The sequence below is a fragment of the Haemorhous mexicanus genome, chromosome 8 (assembly GCF_027477595.1).
Source record: "Haemorhous mexicanus isolate bHaeMex1 chromosome 8, bHaeMex1.pri, whole genome shotgun sequence".
Lineage (NCBI taxonomy): Eukaryota > Metazoa > Chordata > Aves > Passeriformes > Fringillidae > Haemorhous > Haemorhous mexicanus.
The window spans coordinates 16837368-16855611 of NC_082348.1; the positions used below are offsets into that span (position 1 = coordinate 16837368).

The 18244-nt window shown below is 37.7% G+C and overlaps 1 protein-coding gene across 2 annotated transcripts in view; it reads left to right on the forward strand.

Annotated features, from left to right (window-relative positions):
* Positions 1 to 18244, forward strand: part of SLC4A10 (solute carrier family 4 member 10) — a 113897-nt gene that overhangs the window by 29634 nt on the left and 66019 nt on the right. For both annotated transcript variants that reach the window (XM_059852948.1, XM_059852949.1), the window contains exons 3-4: positions 4868 to 5014; positions 14463 to 14601. In XM_059852948.1, coding sequence (XP_059708931.1) covers positions 4868 to 5014; positions 14463 to 14601 — 286 coding nt within the window. The remainder of the gene's footprint in view (positions 1 to 4867; positions 5015 to 14462; positions 14602 to 18244) is intronic.

An 18244-nucleotide genomic window follows, 5' to 3' on the forward strand; every position in this document is an offset into this window, starting at 1 on the left:
TGGACTGATGGTTTTCTGTCTCTACCTCACCATTCATTTTTGAGAGGATGAAAAATTGCATTTGGTTCAGCTCTAGCTGTCAATGCATAGGAGAGGCTTCAAGCACTGAGTGTTTTCCAGAGGAGGGAGAAACCCCTCTGGTTCTGCTGAGGTCAGCAGTCAGCTGAGACTTGGCTTGAACTACTGGCAAAGTGTTCTTTCTCAAGGCATCTTGCCTTTGTAACACCTACTCTGTTTCCTCAGTAGGTCACAGAAGCCTGCCTTTGCTCTTTCTGGAGGTGTTTCAAGACCCATCTGTTCCCTATCTCTCCTCCATGGCTCTGAGCAGGGGTCTGAAAGCCTTGGTGTCAGCAGGTGCCTCAGGCAAATTCAGATAATCCCAGGTGGAAGGCAGCACAAGCACATGGACCCTGAGCATCTGGTGTTCATGGATGTTTGCATCCAGGACAGTCATTTTTTTACACAGTTGCCACCAACTGGGCTGGTTCACTAAGAAGCTCCAAAGTACCTGCTGGAATTCCACATTCCTGGTGTAACATGGAGACCTGAAAGAATTTCCATGCTGAGAGAGGCTCTTCTCCATGGTTTATGCTGTGTTTAATTTATGTTACAATTACAAAAGTCAGAATTGGTTTAGATATCAGTGAGCCATAGGATTTAGCTGATCTTCCTGAGTTTTTCTATCAACCTTACATTAGCATCAGTAGTGTTTTATCATAGAAAGGCTGTGATTTTGTCCTTGCAAAAACACACTCTGAACTCAGATGTTGATTTATTCCAGATGTGCTGCTAGGGAAGAGAAACTTGAGCACATGCACTAATATTTTCAGTATTAGGATTTAGAAGCAAGAAATTTTTTAAAACAGACCCACTGAGAAAATACAGTAATACACAAAGATTATTTACAGTGTGAAAACTTATTAAAGAAATGCAGTGCACTGAATTGGTCTGCTCTGCAGTGGCATTTATACAGTGCTACACATCCACTGGTAAATTGTAAAAAGATTATTTTTAATAAAAGACTATTCTGAATCAAATTGCAATAGCTGGGGAACAAACCCAGAATATAAAGTTAGTTCAAATGTATGCATTTATGTCATAGGAAGCTTGTGGTTTACCTTCAAAGCATTAAAACACTCCTTGAGTTAAAGTATTTAAGGACTGAATAAATAATAACCCTTGTTATAAAGCATTCTTTTTTAATTTTTACAGGATTACATTAAATACAAATGATATTATAAAACATTTAAAAGGGGTACTATTAATTATAATTAGCTTTGAGACAGATGAAAGTGCATATAGCCCTGTGGAAAAATCAGGATCTCCCCTAAACTTTTGAAGAAAAAAGTTATTCTGCTGTGTCTTCAGCAGAGTAAGTTTGTGGAGGTATGAAATCATTGCCCTAGAAAAGACAGATATGAGACATATATTATTCATATGAATATGTCTTGCAGAGACATTTCTCAGAATAAAATCTAGGAAGAAGTGTTGTTTGGGGTTGCTGAAAGGAGAAAGGAGAAATTATTCCTTACACTTAAATTTATTTTAAGAACCCAATAGCAAATTAATAATCTAAAAACCCAGGCTCAGAATAGCAGGAATTTTCTGCATATCCCTTGAGAATGACCAAAGTAACATCTAGAAATGATTTTCAGAACCTGGCATTCTGGGTCTTTAAAACCAGAAGCTTATCCTAGCTACCTATCTTATGCCTTCAATAAATGGAAAGAAAAAGGAATGTAGTGGGTTTTCTAGAGCTCTGAAAACACATAACCCATTATAATCGATGGTGCTTGCTGACTTAAATTAGGTACTTCTGGGAAACCCATTACAATTATTTAGTGATGTGACATTTCAAGGGAAAATGGAGATGGAGAGAGAGGATTTGTAAATATTTCCCTTAATTTAGTAGAATTAAGATATTTTTAAAGGGATGCTAAGAGTACAGATTTTTTTGTCCCAGTGCCTCCCATTCTTCCAAAACCAATTTGAACACAAAACCCACAGCCATCTGGCAGGGAGAGCAAGGTGTTATGTTCACCTCTTAAACCACGTGTCAGTGCTGTGTGAGGATGGATGTTAGGTTGTGCCTGATGTCAGTGGTTGCCCAGTGCCCTGATGTCACCTGCAGTTGTTACTATGTCCCATACTTTAGTGTCTTTGTAGCCTTGCCAAAAATAATGAGAAATTATGATCTAATAATTTCTGTGAAAATGTATGGCAGAGCAGAATTATTTTACAGTATTTGAGCAATATTCAGTCATTTTAAGTTGGCATCCTGATGAAGTAAATAAAAGAAGACACAAAAAAGTTCTAAGAGATAAATGAAAGAACTGCCCATATATGATCAGTTATTCTCTAAAAGGATAGCCTAGATAGTGGATATCCTGGTTGATCCTGAGTTCACTCAGTTGTAGATGCCCTTTCTTGTTAGAAATTTTAGTCAGGTTTTCCTGAGATCTGCCCTGCTCTGTCCATGTTTGACCTTCTAGTCTTGGCAAATTCAGAGATCTCTCTGGAAACTCTTGTTTGATAATGCCTTGGACAATTTGTTCAGAAAAATGTACATTGCGTTCTGGACTCTAGCTCATAATACCTACCATGAAAAGGTTACTTGAAGTAAGGTAATACAGTAATTGGATTTCTTTTGTATTTTCTCTTTCTTTTTTTTGCTGCTTCTATCATTCATTGTCATTTTGTCAGCAATTCAGAATTCATTACTCTTTTGTTCCCAGATGGTCTCTTTTGCTTCACAGTTGTGATCTTTTAATAAACCAGAACTACTTAACTCTCAGATTTTTTGCTTTTGCTCTGTGATTTTTCTGTAGAGAACTATTGCTTTTCCCCTGTCAGTTTCTTTTCCTCCTATTTGTCAGATCCTTGTTACAAGCACCTACCTTTCTCCATGTGTTTATTGAAATTATGCCTAGGTAGCACTCTGCTGGTCTCAGTAGGTTCACACAGAAAGAGTACAATCCACTTTGCTTTTTCCTGATGTCTATTTCAGTTTCCAGGATCCTGGTTCTTTTTCAGTGGGAACTGATTGTGTCTGTATAAGGAAAATTGCTGTGGCATTCAGACACACACCCCAATGTTCTGGCACTGTGTCTCAGTGTACTGAATAAAGAACAGTCTGGACTCAAGTACTGCTTTCAGCCCTGGAAATTAATTGAAATGTGAGTCTCAATCAGCATTTCCTGATGCAGGTACAATCTGATCATTGACGTGGGAGAAAACTAGGATAAGCATGGCCCCTTCTGTCACAAAGCAGCAGGAATGTACTTAGTTACTAAATTAAAAAAGCAATCTATTTGCACCTCTGGAAATTACTAAAAGTCTTAGGGGCAGTAAACCCTTCCTTTCAAAATCTTTTGCTTTTTCTTCTGTCCAAGGAGGGACATAAGAAAATGTGAAGTACTACATTACTCATGTCCTTCAGTATTTTTTAAATGAATTTTTCCTCGTGTCATGCACTGCTGACTGCAATGCATTTGAAATACACAAAAGGCAGCAGTTCTCTTTAAACCATTTCTTGGGTTAAATGGGATAAGCAAGAAGAAAGAGGTATATAATAAATAAATAAACAAATATTTTTCAACTCATGGGCATTGTATTAGGAAGATCACCTGACTCTACAAGAATAGTCTCTCAAAAATTGATGCCTCTGCTTTCTAGCCTCCTCTACAAGGATCAGTGTTAGGGAAGTAACTAGTGTGGTGTCCAGAGTCTTTTCTGCAGATTTTTTAGCTCTGCCTCTGCAGAGAATTCCTGTCAGGATTGAATTTCTTTGATGTTTTGTGACACATGCTGCCTTGCTGTGTTTTCTGCCTCCTCTGGAGTCTCCATGGGATTAGAGATCACGTGCTGCTTTAGCTTAGTGTTCTTGACCTTTTTTAGATGATTGACACTGCTGAATGATTACAGCAAAGCAGCAAATGTCCATGAGCTGTGCTTTGTTCATTTCAAGGAGAAAATAATGTTACTTGAGATGAGTAATCTGGGCTATGTCTTTCTGCTGAGTAAATGTAGAAGACCTGACTGTAGTGAGTCATGATTCCTTTCCCATTTGTTCTGGTTAGTGCACATTTCTGCTATGCTCTCCCCCTTCTAAATGCTTTACTCTGCTCTGATCCTGTTAGCCCACATAGCTAAGAGAACTAAATATTTTGGGCTTGATCAGCAACATAAAATTCATCAGGCTTGAAGGCAGCAGGCATGCAATATGTACCTTCTTATGTATTTAAAAAAATAGAACAGAAGAAATGAAAGCACCCTAAGATACCAGCAACATATTTATGATGTGAGCATGTAAAGTGCTATAGGGATTTTGTGCTTTTGCCTACATAGTGTTTTTATTGTTTTTTCAATTTCTTTTTTTTTCTTTTCTTTGTTTTTTATTCAGTGAATTTCCCACAAGAATTCTGTCAAGGTTTGGCTCATAAATAGGAATGAGTTTGGTAAAGTTCTTGTACACACAAAGCAAACAGCAACTTTACCAAATGTTCAATCCAAAGAGATCCATGTGTCTCTTTATGTTACTGTTTTGGAAGACATTTAACAGAACACCTGTCTGGCTTTAATGAAAGTTCACATACAAAGATGCAAATTTGAAGAAAAAAAAATAAAATCTGGCACTGCATCATAAGGACTTCAGTATTGGAATTTCTTCCTCTGTCAAGGGGTTGTGTATCTGTGATGCTTAACCGTCATTATTCAAATCAATACTGTCAAGACTATTAACATTAGAATAATAAATATTATATAACTTCACAATTATCACAGGAATGACACCACTAATGCTTTTAAGGATATTTATATTGTTTTTATAACATAGTTCCTTTCTCAAAGACACCTTTTTTACCTGTAGGCCATCGAACATTGTTCATTGGGGTTCATGTGCCTCTGGGCGGAAGAAAAAGTCACCGACGCCATCGGCACCGCGGGCATAAGCACAGGAAGAGAGACAGAGAGCGGGACTCAGGATTAGAAGATGGGAGAGAATCTCCTCCTTTTGGTAAGCCAAATTTTATTTTTGGATAGGTCTTTAAGTAATAAATGTCAGCATGATTGTGCATAATCTGTCCTGTTATCACTTGGACGTGATTAGCAGCAGGGTTTTGGAGAATCCACCAGAGCCTCTGCTGGTGATTGGATCCTTTGAACGCATCCACTGAGGGGCCCCAGCCAGTGGAAGTCAAGACATGAGAAAGCTCAGTAGTTTCCAGCCCTGAAGGAGCTGTTCCTAAGTGTTCTCACAAAGACAGACTGCAGCCACCACTGAGTGGGGAAGTGCCACATGGCACCAGCTGCCCTCAGGGTAGGCTCTGGAGATCTGCCCCTAAAACATAACATAGAAGAGCTGGGGTCCTTTACAATTACTTTTGTAGTGATGTTGATGTTACTGAAGCTGCAGTGTTTTATCAGATTCAAACCATGATCTCGGTTGTGTTTACCTTTTTCCTGACATGATGCTGTAAATGTGCCATTGTAACATTGATCTGCTAACTGTGGGCTTGAGGAAAAAGCAGGGAAAAATACCTCTCAGTAAACAAATGTGATATGAAACTCCTGAAGTTCTCAAAATTTTAAGTTAGAAAGCATTACAGAGAAGAGGAAGGTTGTCATTAATGAATTAGTCAAGCTTTGTCTCAAAACACGAGAATATTACATGCTGTTCAAAAATAAAAGTGCATGTGATGAAATGTCCAAGGCTATGGAAAGGGTGTAAAATATAATGGAAGCATGTGCAGAAAACAATCTGCTAGTGCATTTTTAAATCATTAAGGAAATGCACCAGTGTAATTTCAGGTTACAGAATAGTAATTATAAGACTTTCTTTTAATCAGAAGTTTGTATTATGTATGTGGAAAGCTTTTGAGCAAGTATGTGGTAAATGGTGATGGTTAGAGCTTGAAATTCTCAAATCTTGTGCAATGGTTTATTATACTGAGAGTAAAACAAAGTCAAGACTTTTTCAAACTTAGCAGATACAAGTTATGTTTTGAAGACTGAACAGTGAAGAAAAAAATTGGCTGTGGTGGTTCTGTCTGGAATGGATTTCAAATGTAAAAAGACCCAATACTGTATTGAAACCAGTTTCTTGGAAAAAAACAAAGTTCATAAATTATTAAAGCAGTTTTCAAAAAGAATATGCATATATACATATAAAGTCAGATTAAAAAGAAACAATTGAAAGTTACATTAGCCAAGAAGTGAGATATCTTGAACTATGAAACAGTGTCTTCTGTTGAGTCATCTGGTTTTATTTAAGTGCCAGTATGTGACACATTTTGGCTGAGAACTTAGCTCTGTTCTTTCAACTTCTGGAGACCTAGGCTTGTGTCCTTCTTAATGTCAAAAGTGAAAAAAAAAAAAAAAGAAATTAACTGGCTTAATCTGTTTTAATAGTCTTTGACATTTGTGCATACAATAAAATGCAATGTTCAACTTAATTCTGTGTTAGGTAAATCAGCCTGTGTTCAAAGGATCACTGAGGGTGAAATAGCAGTAATATGAAAAAATGATAGTTGTGAAGTAGATTTGTAGCTTGATGTTCACTGCACTCTTCCTCTGGTGTACCTCAAGAAATGAGTAGAGATCTGAAGTCTTTAAAGTCACAATTTCACTTTTAAAGGTATTATAGTTACCAATTCAAGGGTGTGTGTAAGTGGTGTCACTTGACAGACAAGTTACAGGCCAGAAACATGGAAATCTTTTCTGGATTCAGACTGCTGAAGATATTCTTCAAGTGCTTGGCTGATAACAATGCAAAGAATCCAAAGATAGAACCACAAATCTGGAAATACCTAGTCTGATATTCACCCTGAATAATTATCTGAATAGTAAATTTTGAGGGTTTTCCCCTTTATCTATCTGACTCCTGGAAGTTGGGCCAGTGAAACAGATTTTGAGCTTTGACATTTGTCCATCCAGGCAGAAATGTGGCTTTCTATAGACAAGAGTGAAAGGGATTTGCATAGTCAAGGCAAATCTTAAAATGCTACAGTGATGAGGTTGAGCACATACAGAAGAGGCAGACAAAATAATACAGAGATTAATAGCAGTCTATATACACCTCCCTCTTTCACTGTGGTTTTTCCTTACAGGAGTTTCAGACAACTTGCTGTGCTGCCTGGGGCTAAGCATTGCCTTTAGAGAGAATGTAAGCATGATTTTTCTGTGCTTTATTTGCACAGAGGAAGACAACAGATACTTCCCACAGCAAATGTGAACCTAATAAACCTCTATCCACTTTTTAGCTGTTCTTCCCCATGACTACAGGTTTCTAACAGTACCCAGAAGTGAAGGAAGCTCAGAGGAAGACAAGTACACTTCCTTTTTTTGATGTGTAACTCAGTATGAGGGACTGTACTGCCTGAGAGAGTAGATCCAAACTAGTCCCTTAATTTATAAATCAGTCTGATTTAATTGAGCAAGAGGAAATGCTTAGCTCCATCTTTCTATTGACACCTTTTAATGCTTTTCTGCCAAATAGTAGAAGGCTGTATGCTTGGGAACTGTGAGGGAGAAGGGGAAAGAAAAAAACATTTTGATGAGCAGGTGCAAGAAGAAAAGATGGAGAAAATAAGCACTGAGACCAACTGATGGAAAACAGTGCTTTGAAGTAAGTCAGAAAAATACATAAGGATTTTTATGATACAAGAGAATAAATTAGCAGTGTTTTGAAGCAGTGAAGTATGAAAGGAGATAAAATAAAAGCAAAAGATCCAACCACTGAATAATAGAGATTCTGGAACAAGTAAAGACCTGAAATATTCAGACATGAAGTGCTCCACAGTGCTCAGTTAACCCAGCATGGGATAAAGCATTATTTTTGTCATAACCTATAACTGTATAATTTATAACTTTGTCTGTGCAGTACCACCACGTGCAGCCCTTGCTCTGCTGTCACTGCTGCAGGGAGATGTGCAGTGCACCTTGTGCTCTGGGGCTCTGCAGGCCCCATGCACAGTCACAGGTTCCTGTCCAGTAAAAAGCAATTCCTTCAAGTGTTTTCTGTGTATCAGCATGGGTAGAAAACACCTCTAGTCAGTGCAATGACAATAGGGGAAGCTTCCTGGTAATCCCTTTGGATCCTGGCTGGGAAAGCTGTACCAGCTACTTTCTGGGAAAGTTTCTGCAGAGAATAGATTTTTTTAGAACATTCTGACATTGGCTCATTAGCTTTTTTTTAATCTCCTACTGCCATTTTTAAAAAATAACACAAGTGTTCTCAGTGTACAGATTCAGAGATAACTCCAGATTAGACAAATAATATACAGAAAGGATGTGTACTTTGTGGGATGAAAGAGAGTCCTGACATTTAGGGGCACAGATCAGTTACTCAGGTTTGGGTTTTGTTTTCCCTACACCTGATTCTTGCTCTCTGTTTGCTGCCTCTTAATGAGGTGAGGTTGTAAAAGGTGTTTTCATTTTGCAATAATGATGTGCTTGTAATGGCACAATTTACAGATTTGATGGTTTGCACACTGGGAGGGTTTTTTGGGTAGTAAAATTGTAAGCCAAGTGGTTCAGTGGTCTAGGTTTTCACCACCTTGTCTCTTAGGTTTCTTCTTTTTGAAGAGAAGTTCAGTGAATTTATCTGCTCTAGTAAAAAATGCAGTGGTGCTAGTTGTTTTACTGAAGAGGTTTACTGTTCTCAGCTGAAATGCTGCTCTTATAATTAAGGCCCCAGTTTCATTTCTGCCTTAAGCTCCCCTTCTCCACAGTTTTCCTTGTGGGGTAAAGTATTATGACTGCTTTGGAATTAAATTAGGGAATTGATGCAAATTAAAACTTATTTGGTAAAAAAAAGGCTCTTTCTAGCCTGGGGCATCTCCTTGGTGCTGCTTGTGAGGGCAATGGGTGCCAGCCCCTGTGAGCTGCAGGGCCACGAGGCTCCATCAGTGCCATGGGTCGTGGTGGCACTGAAAGCCTGCTGCAGATTTCCCTTTGGCTGCTGGGGTTGCACTTGCTCGTGTGCATGTGGATTTTAGTGACAGTTTTCTGTGGCTTTTTTGATGTCTGTTGTTTGCCTGTAGCCAGTGAAAAAGCTTTTTGGTACTCATGAGTTAAAGATATTTAATAGCTGTTTTAAAATTGTGGAATAGGAAGACTTTGGCTCTGAACAGGGTGTCTTTAAGGACAGGTTTTGTTGAGGGTTAAAGTGAACACAGCTGTGAGAGCTGGGGTTTCATTACAGCCTCATGTGTGTCCATGTATGAGTAGACACTGTGGAAGCTTGTGGAAGGTTTGGTTTGTTCTTTTAAGAAATCTGGATTTAGTAATCCCTAGTGTTAAAGAGGCTTAAATTTGTAATTCATGATATTGGAGGTGGCAAGGCAAGCAGAGCAGCCCTGGAGGTGAGCCTGACACAGGACTGCACACACAGCTCAGGAAAGGCTCTGAAGGCAGTGCAGGCAAAAACGAGTTGCAAAGTGGGGTTTCTTTTGGTTAGTTGAAGGACATGAAGAAAGTAAATCTAAAAGACTCAGCTGGATATATTTGTGTAAAGTAGCTGAAGGGCTGTTAGTGGGGTAAATTTAATTGTTTGTAAAGAGCATGGATGTTAAGAGAATTCACCTACTCTTAACTGTATGCTTGAATGATGAACGATGAGCTCGGAAATTCAAATCTCTGGGCAGCTGTGGCACAGATTGCTGCAAATCTGGATTTAAATAATGTATCATAACTGCAGCTTTAAGAATCTAGCAAAAAAGAGGATATATAAAGTTTGGGAATTGTCCATATTGTCAGATCCAAAAGATATGATTATTTGCCATGGCCCTGGGTTGCTGGAAGTAATTCATGTCAAGAAAATGCTGGGATAGTTCCCTGGGAGGGAACTTTATCCCCTGCAGGGATAAAGTGCCAGGGCACAACCAAAGGAATACTTTCTCCCAACCTGACATGTGATTTCTAGGGTCTGTGAGAAGACTTTCAGAAGTGTCCTGTATGGCTGTTTGCTGTTTTATGTGGGCTTTAGTTATGCAAATTTAATTTAAACTATTAGTAAGTTTTCTAATTAATAAAATTGAATTTATGATCCTTACCTGTGCTGATGGCTGAGCCAAGGACAGGGTCCAATCTGCAAAGGAAGGAGGTTAGGGGAGAGTCCCCATCCACCACTTCGGTGGTGAGTGCAAGCAGGAGGATGATGAATGTTTGTGTCTGAAATGATCCTTTCTTTTCTCTGCTCCTGTGAATTTTCCATACCATTTCTCCTTGACTTGTGAGGGATTGTTATTTTTGTCAGCTGTGTTACAGTTGTTAACTCCCAGACTGCTGTTTGCCCTGTGCAGTGAGTAATAAAAAAAATAGTTTGCATATTTAAAATTATTTTAATATGGATGTACAAGAGCATGGATTAAATCTTGTATAGTTTGCTTACTATCTTATGTGAATTTCTGTAATGAAAGTTTTATTTTAATAGTTAGTGTGTTCATCTGCTGACCCCAGTAAGAAGTATTTGCCTACTAATTCTACCCTTAAATGCAGGCTTGACAGGCTGAGAAATAAAGGGAGTGTTACTGGAAATACATTTTTGCTCTCTTTCTAGAGTTTATCAAGAACAGAGGACAGAATTTAGATACATTTTCTATGTACTGAAAGCTGTATTTCTGCTTGTGACATCACCTGGTGGATTGTGTGCAGTTCTGCCTGATGGCAGGGAGGTTTGTCCCAGTGAATCCCTGGCACTCACTGAGGAGGTGAGGGTTACTCTGACTGGTGTAGTGGAACAGAACATTTGCTGGGCTGAATTTATGTGAAAGGATTGAGAGTGATCCTCCTTTGTTACCCCAGACCAAGTCTTGATTTTACCTTATTCCCTTAGGCAAGAGGGAGTTGCCTGACCCAGAGTTGTGGTTCCACTTGGGGATGTTGTAACTGGGGGAAAGGCCAGTTAGGATTCCTTTCTCCTTGTGTTTTGCAAGGTGGGAAGGTGTGGTGGGATGCTCTTTGCCACTGTGGGCACTCAGCGCTGTTCCAGGGAGCAGCTCTCCCTTTCCCCTGGGAATCAGGTTATTAGAAACTCTAGCTTTCCAATCTGCTCTTTTGGTGTGTCTGTGCCCACATCTTGCATTTGTCTTAGGGTTGTTGATGCCTGTACAAGGTGTCATAAATACATCAATGATCAATAGATCAGGTTTCTGCAGGGCCACTCCCTTTCTGCAGCACTGAGTCCCACTTTGAATTTGTGTGTACAGCAATAGCTTAACTGCCAGGTCTTAATTTTTACCCTTTTATTAGACCAGTGGAATTAGCCAGATTTTTAAATGTGAATACTCATTTGCATGCATGCAATGAATTTGAGGTGTCAGAGGTAGTTTGGATGCAAGTGTTGCAGGTATGAAATGAGCACGAGCCCAGAGAAACCCAGGGATAAAACAGAGGGGCTGGTGGAGCCACAGCAATCACAAAGCTGCTTCAGTTTCCCTGACTGAGACTGCTCATTAGCCAAGTAGGAGTGCTTGTTGATGGTAGCCCAGCTCCTGTTTGTACTAAGCTTTCTACCCAGTTCTAGCTGGTCGTGGAGGATTTCCTGAACTGGTGATGAGCAAGTTACTTGGGAGAATCATCAGCTGCTTATTGTGAAACTTTAAATTCATGTTGCTTCTGATAACTCTGATATAAAACAATTACAGTGATAAAATACTACTGTAACTGATTAGTCTCACTCAGTTTTTTTAAAAGAGTAATCTAGATTGTTCTCATTAGTTTTTAGAAATAGCAATAATAGTATGAAGGATTTTTTTTATGCTGGCTGCACTACTTGAAGCAGAGATAGACAAAAATAATATTCAAGCCAATTTGTGTTTGCCTAGACTGCAGAAAACATTGTGTCCTAGTTTGCAAATATTATGCTTCTGCACTGAGGATTAAGTTATCACAGTTTGACAGTCAGCAATTGAAGTATTCTTCCATACTGATTTTGAATCACATGTTACTAATTTTCTATATAACATATTAATGACATATTTGGTATTTATTACTCCTGTGAATATGAGCCAAATCTATCTGGCATTGCTCATGAATAGTCCTGTTAATTCAGTTTTATAAGTGGAACCAAAAGATCTGTTTCTTAAATTATAATTTTCCTATTGTTTATGTCTTTTAGGGTTTTGTCCTTGAAATAAAATTATTGTATCATAAATCAAATGATTACTTTTTTTCAATTTCAGCTTGTTGTCTGAAAATGAAGCTGTGACTTGCAGGTTTCAAATATCAATAGAAATCACAGCAGTAAAGAAAGAATCTAGCAGCTTTTTTTACTGCTTTGTTAACAAGGAAGAAGAAAATGTAGTGCATATTTCATCATTTCTTTAAATGTGGTGCTTAGGGGTGTGGTTTGGTGGTGGACTTGGCAGTGCTTGGTCCTGATGATGTTAGATGTCTCTGAAAGATTCTGATTCACTGCTGTCAGTCAAGTAGCTTGTTACACAGAAGACCCAGTAAGAGCAAATCACTGCAGTGAGGTGATTCCTTGTTACTGCTCACCTGACTTCAAGAGGTTTCTGATCCTCTGCTTTCCTCCCACGCTGAAGCATGTACTTGCTTGAGGATCATAACTGTCACAGCTCTGCTGTGAGACACTGCTCATTTATTACTTAACAGTAGCAGTTGCTGTAAATCAGTTCTAGTGCTGATTTTATCAAGAGTACAGGATGTTCCTGGCAATGCTTATTCTCAGATTCTAGCTGCAGTCCAGCTCTCTACCAAAGTAGCTTGTTTTCCATGTTCTGTTAGTAGTCATGTGCACTAATCCGTTGTAAATTCATATCTCACTGAATTTTGTCCTTCTGGAAATTAGTTTTAAGAAGTTGCACACTTCTTAACTAGAATGTACTTTCTTGTCTCTGATTTAAAGAAAAAAGTGAACATTTTTAAAGAAAGAAGAGGACTGAACAGTAAGAGAGAAGAGAAAGCAAAGAAAGGGTAAAGTGGAGGAGTTTCTTGCTGCTCTTCAGTGATTCACCAAAAGTAATTCCTTTAGCTGTATCCCTTGCAGTTCCATCCTCTGGTTCTTTGTAGTACCTGAGTCCAAACATCTCTTCCTTCTCCCCTGTGTTTCTCCTTGGGATTAATTTCCTTGCTTTGTGAAGGAGTGAATAGGCTCTACTGCACTAAATCTTTACACTCTGTTAAAGCAAATAGACCTCAGGTGAAAACTGTCATGTATTGTTTGTGTTTCATTGCTATAGCAAGTTTAGTACTGCTATCAAAAAGGTATCTCTATTGCTGAATTTAATTTTCTGTGTCAGTGGCCCATTTAATTTGCTTGGATCAGAGCTGTGTTTTCTCTTTAATTAACATTCAATGGGTGCTATAATCTCATTTTTTTCCAGTATTCTAAGAGCTTTAGGACCCTGTGCAGTGATGCTCTTTGCTGTTAGATGGAACACTGTAGCTTGTCTTACAAATATGTTATAGAACTGAACTTCATTTAGGCAATGTTCAAGGAATCACTGAGCTGTTCTGCTGGATAATCAGTTTTTCAGTTGACTGGCAGCCTGGCCTCTCTCAGCTCTCACAAGGGACTTTTGGTTCCTTTCAGAAATCTAAAATACATTAGCAGAAAAAGGAGCCATGTATTGCTAGAGAGGCTGTGCTTCATCAGAGCTTGTTCATTTGAGATTTGCATTTAAATAAGCAAATAGGATATAGGAGTTTTTAATACAGCACTTGAGCTATGAACATTGAATATACATGTACTTTAAGATACTCTGGGACTCTGGGAATTTTTTGAGTGGAAAAAAACAATAGTAGGTCTTAAAAAACATATTTAGTCGTCTGCACTGAAAAGTTGTGAAGAAAATTAATCAGGAACAGGGAAAGGGAAGACAGGAAGAATAAAATGAGGAAGCTGGGACAGATTAAGAAGTTGTGTATCTCAAGCAGCCTAACCAAGTTGAAGGAGTTAACAAAGGAGCAAGGGTCAAGCCTGCAATTGTCTATTCACATTAGGCAGGTTTCATTTGGTTTGTTTCTCCTACAGCAAAGATTTCACGTTTAGTATTCTATCTTTATGACCTGAGCTAGATCTGCAGATGTAGACTTACGAAGTGGTAAAGTAGATTTTCCTAACACTGGAGTAAAAGACTTTTATCAGCTTTATTCAGCTTTATCTGTGCTGGTTTCTGTGTGACTTTTTTTCTTTTTTTTTTTCTTTTCTGTTTTTCTGGGAGATATCATTCCAGCTTCCAATATACCCCGTTTCTATACATCAGGTCATATCTTTGGAGGAGTTTTTTGAAAAGTAGACTTGTCAGCTACAGTAAATGAAGAGATCTCAATCTGAATGTGTTTGTGTGTAATTGAATGTTCCTACAGCAGAACTGCAGGGGTTTTTTTTGTGTGGCAATAAGTGATATGAATGAAAACATCTGGATAATCTCATAAAATTTGTTTTCTCAGGGCAAGAAAACTGGTGTTTTGGACTTGATATTTTTATTTTTCTCCAGATACCCCATCACAAAGGGTGCAGTTTATTCTTGGAACAGAAGATGATGATGAGGAACACATTCCTCATGATCTCTTCACTGAGCTTGATGAGATCTGTTGGCGTGAAGGAGAGGATGCAGAGTGGAGAGAGACAGCAAGGTGAGCATTTTCATAACTTAAAAATTATCTGTAGGTATTGGTTGCTGGTGTATTGAGGAATGATTTCAAAGCTGTAGCAAGCTCAGGGACAGGTTTTGGGTATAAAGCTTAAATAAACCCATAATTTTAATCCTTAGTCTGCTAGTATTACAACAGCATTCATCGTTTCCCAGAGCCAAATATTTTCATTTGGGTTTATGAGTATAGGTCAGAGTAAACACTGATGGAAAAAAAAATAGTGTAAATATACCATATATGTGAATTAAAATCATTGGGTCAATTAATATTTTATCTTCTAATTTAAAGACTCTTTCAAACTTCATATTTTGTTAGAATCCTCAAGAAACAGATAAGGGAACCATATAAAGATTAAAGCAAGGAATGAGATTACTTTTGGAGCAATAGAACTTTTACATATTCTAAGTCTCCATGAACAGTTTGAGAATAAGTATTCAGTTTTGGATTATTTTATTTCTGCAAAATTAGTGGGAGAAGACTTTTAGATTGCATTTCTGCTGTGAAAAAAAAATACTGGTACAGATCGTTTAATTGCATATTTTTTACCGTGAGCATTTAAATGGGAGATAATTTGTTTAGTTTCATTAGGAATTTACATTTTACAATGTAACCTCTCAGTTGCTAACGGTGTTTTCCTCAATGGTGCACAAAAGTCTGTTTATATATATATATATATCTATGTAATAGATATATATATATTTGGTAGAATATAAATTGCAAAATTTCTGGAAGGATTTTGTGGGTAACTGTGTATGTGGGCTGTCTGACATGAACATGGCTGGTAGTTTTCTTTCTAATTTTACTGCAAATTTCTGCTTTCCCAGAGGGCCAAAATTTTTTCTATGACCTTCCCTTCCATTATCTGTTCATCGGCAGCATAGACAGATGCTAAATATAGATTTTTATGTGTTTAAAAATTCTGATATGGAGATTGTGCTGCAAAAGGAAGGCAGTAATGTTCCTAAATAATCTTATTAATATTCAGAGAAAGAAAATCTAATCAAGGTAATCGTCTGCAATGTTCTCATATGATTAGGAATACATAGAACTTCTCTAGGAGGGGTATCAACTTCTGTTGAAATTAAAAAGTAAAAGTCACTGTGTGTCCTGTTATTTTTATGTAGGGAAAGAGCAACTTCTTTAGTTCAGCTTTAAAAAAAAATCCCTTGGCAATTTATTAAAGCATTGTGTTTCTGAAAATGATAAAAATTTCTGTCAGCAAGTGGTTCTGATGAAGATAGAATTCAAAAGGAGTAGGTGAAATAAATTTCTGTTTTGGTTCATCTCTTTATATGTACAGCCCTCTCAATTGCTGTTTGTGAAATGAAGAATTAAAAATGTTTAATAGAAACAAGATTGTTGAAAAAAGGCAGGACAAAAACAGCAAAGAAAACTACATTTTTGGAGCTCAAAAAATACAAGAGTGACATAATAGGGGATAGTAAAATTTTCATTAGCTTTAGCAGTAAGATGGAAAGAAAGGAAGAGTGGGGCTGCTGTGTGGAAAGAACTGGTCAAGATAAATGGTCTTTTTCAGTTTGGATCCCCTGATTTCAGACTGCATTTGACATGGGGTGACTGGTTAGAAAAGGAGGAGATGACAAGGAAATTAGCAAATACAAAATGAAGATAAGACTCAAAAGGCTTCTCTGTGCAAATAAGAGGGTGCAATAATTTCCATCCCAGAAAGGTGGAAGAACATGCAGGGTATGGTAGGGAATGGGTAGGGTGATTCCTGTCTCTCTGTGGCTCTATCAAGTGTGCTGTGCTAATCCAAACACAGCAATACTATTCAAGAGAGGATAAAAATGGTTGGTGCAAACAGAGCCCTTATAGTCCAATTTCAGAGCCATACAGTGCTTGGAGGAAAGAAAAATTACAGACTTGGAGATAAGTGGAAAATTGGATATATTGCAATACAATGTCATGTCAGACTAAGTTAATAATGCTCTTTAATCAGGTAAGTGATTTTTGTTTTTCTGACAAAGGAAAAAACAGTGAATCTAAATTCTTTGAAGGAAAGCATTTGATATGGTACAGCAGTGGGAATGTATTACTTAAACTGCATTCTAGTGTAAAAATTCTATTAGAAGCTCAGGAACTATTTGAAGAGGTGCAGCAGGCCATGCTGAGAGATTATACTATTAGTGTGAAAGGTAGTGACAGCTAACTCCTGAAGAGTGAGGCTTAGTAAATTAATTATTGAATTAAAAAAATGGGATTATTATAAGGAAACTTGCTGAAAATAAGAAATTAGGAGGTATTACTTCTCTAGAAACAGATAAAGGTATCATACACAAGGAACCAAGTGGCTTTGAGTAGAGTAATAGAAATGGGATGGTGTTTATTATGCAAGATCATGTGCTTAGAAACTAATACAGTAGGTCACTTTAAATACCTATGATTGATTCAGGACTTGAGAATTATTGATTTGACTAAAAGCATGGTATGGAGAAGATACAACCTGAATTTGTTGCTGTTCCAGGCTTATTGTATGTTTTTAATCTGTGTGCAAAATGTCACTTGGAAATATTTGTAAATCTTACTTTTTGGCTTTGGATGTAGTTTCAGATAGAGATTAATTACATTTAATGAGAGTGATAGCACTAAGTGGGTGTGGATTCATTTCACCAAGCTCTGTACTTGGTGCACCTGGACTGAAGTGTCGGGTTGGCTCTGATGAAGTACATGTGTATCTTTGTATTTTCACTTTGATTGAAAGTGCACTGGACTTTTCTGTTCCAGGATCTGATTTAGACTGTCCCATCCATGGAATTAGTTAGTGAGCAGAATTGAAAGAATAGCTTGGGTATATTGATATAAGGATAATTTTTTTTTCTCCATCAATTGATTTCAAGGCATCAATTGATTTTCAAGAAGAAACACATACCTTTTAAAATCAATAGTCATTCTCACAGTGCTTTTTGTATGTGGCCCAGCTGTACAGTTGTGCATTCTCTATGGAGATGATGCATAGTTTCTGTTCTGGAAAAAAAATATTTCTGGTAAGTTTGTGGAGAAATGTGCTGAAGTGTAACAGTTGGATTTATTTTGTACACCTAAATAGTGTAGCTGCAAGTTGCAGGTGTTGGGAAAGCAATTCACGTGTCATGGGTAGAAAGTGGCACCTGATTTGTAGCAAGTTTTACCCAGACTTTTGGGACTCATTTATCTGCTAGTATCAACCAAAAATATGTGGAGAATATCACTATCTTTATGGAGCAGAAGAAATTATGTAGTAAGGAAGAAAATAGAAAGAACCTTGGAACCAGGAGGAAAGTGCTTAAGCTTAAATTTCAGTGCACAGTTAGGAAAATAAATTCCTGTCCATAGTTAAGAAAGTAAATTGTTAATAGTGACTAGAAAATGGATGGGTTAGAGAAAGTTAGGAAGTATAATGCATTTTCCCAGGATCAAAACTTTCTTCCAAAGAAAGTGGGTCACAAGAAACATAAGTTTCTCACTCCTGCTTTGTTCCTGACATGCTTGTGTTCTTTGGTTGGTTTTCAAATCGGTGTGGGCAGGCACAAGCTCATGTGGAAATTGATACAGATGGAAATATTACATTAAAACCATTAACTGTTGTGAGTACATACTGCATCTCTATGCTGCACACATACCACAC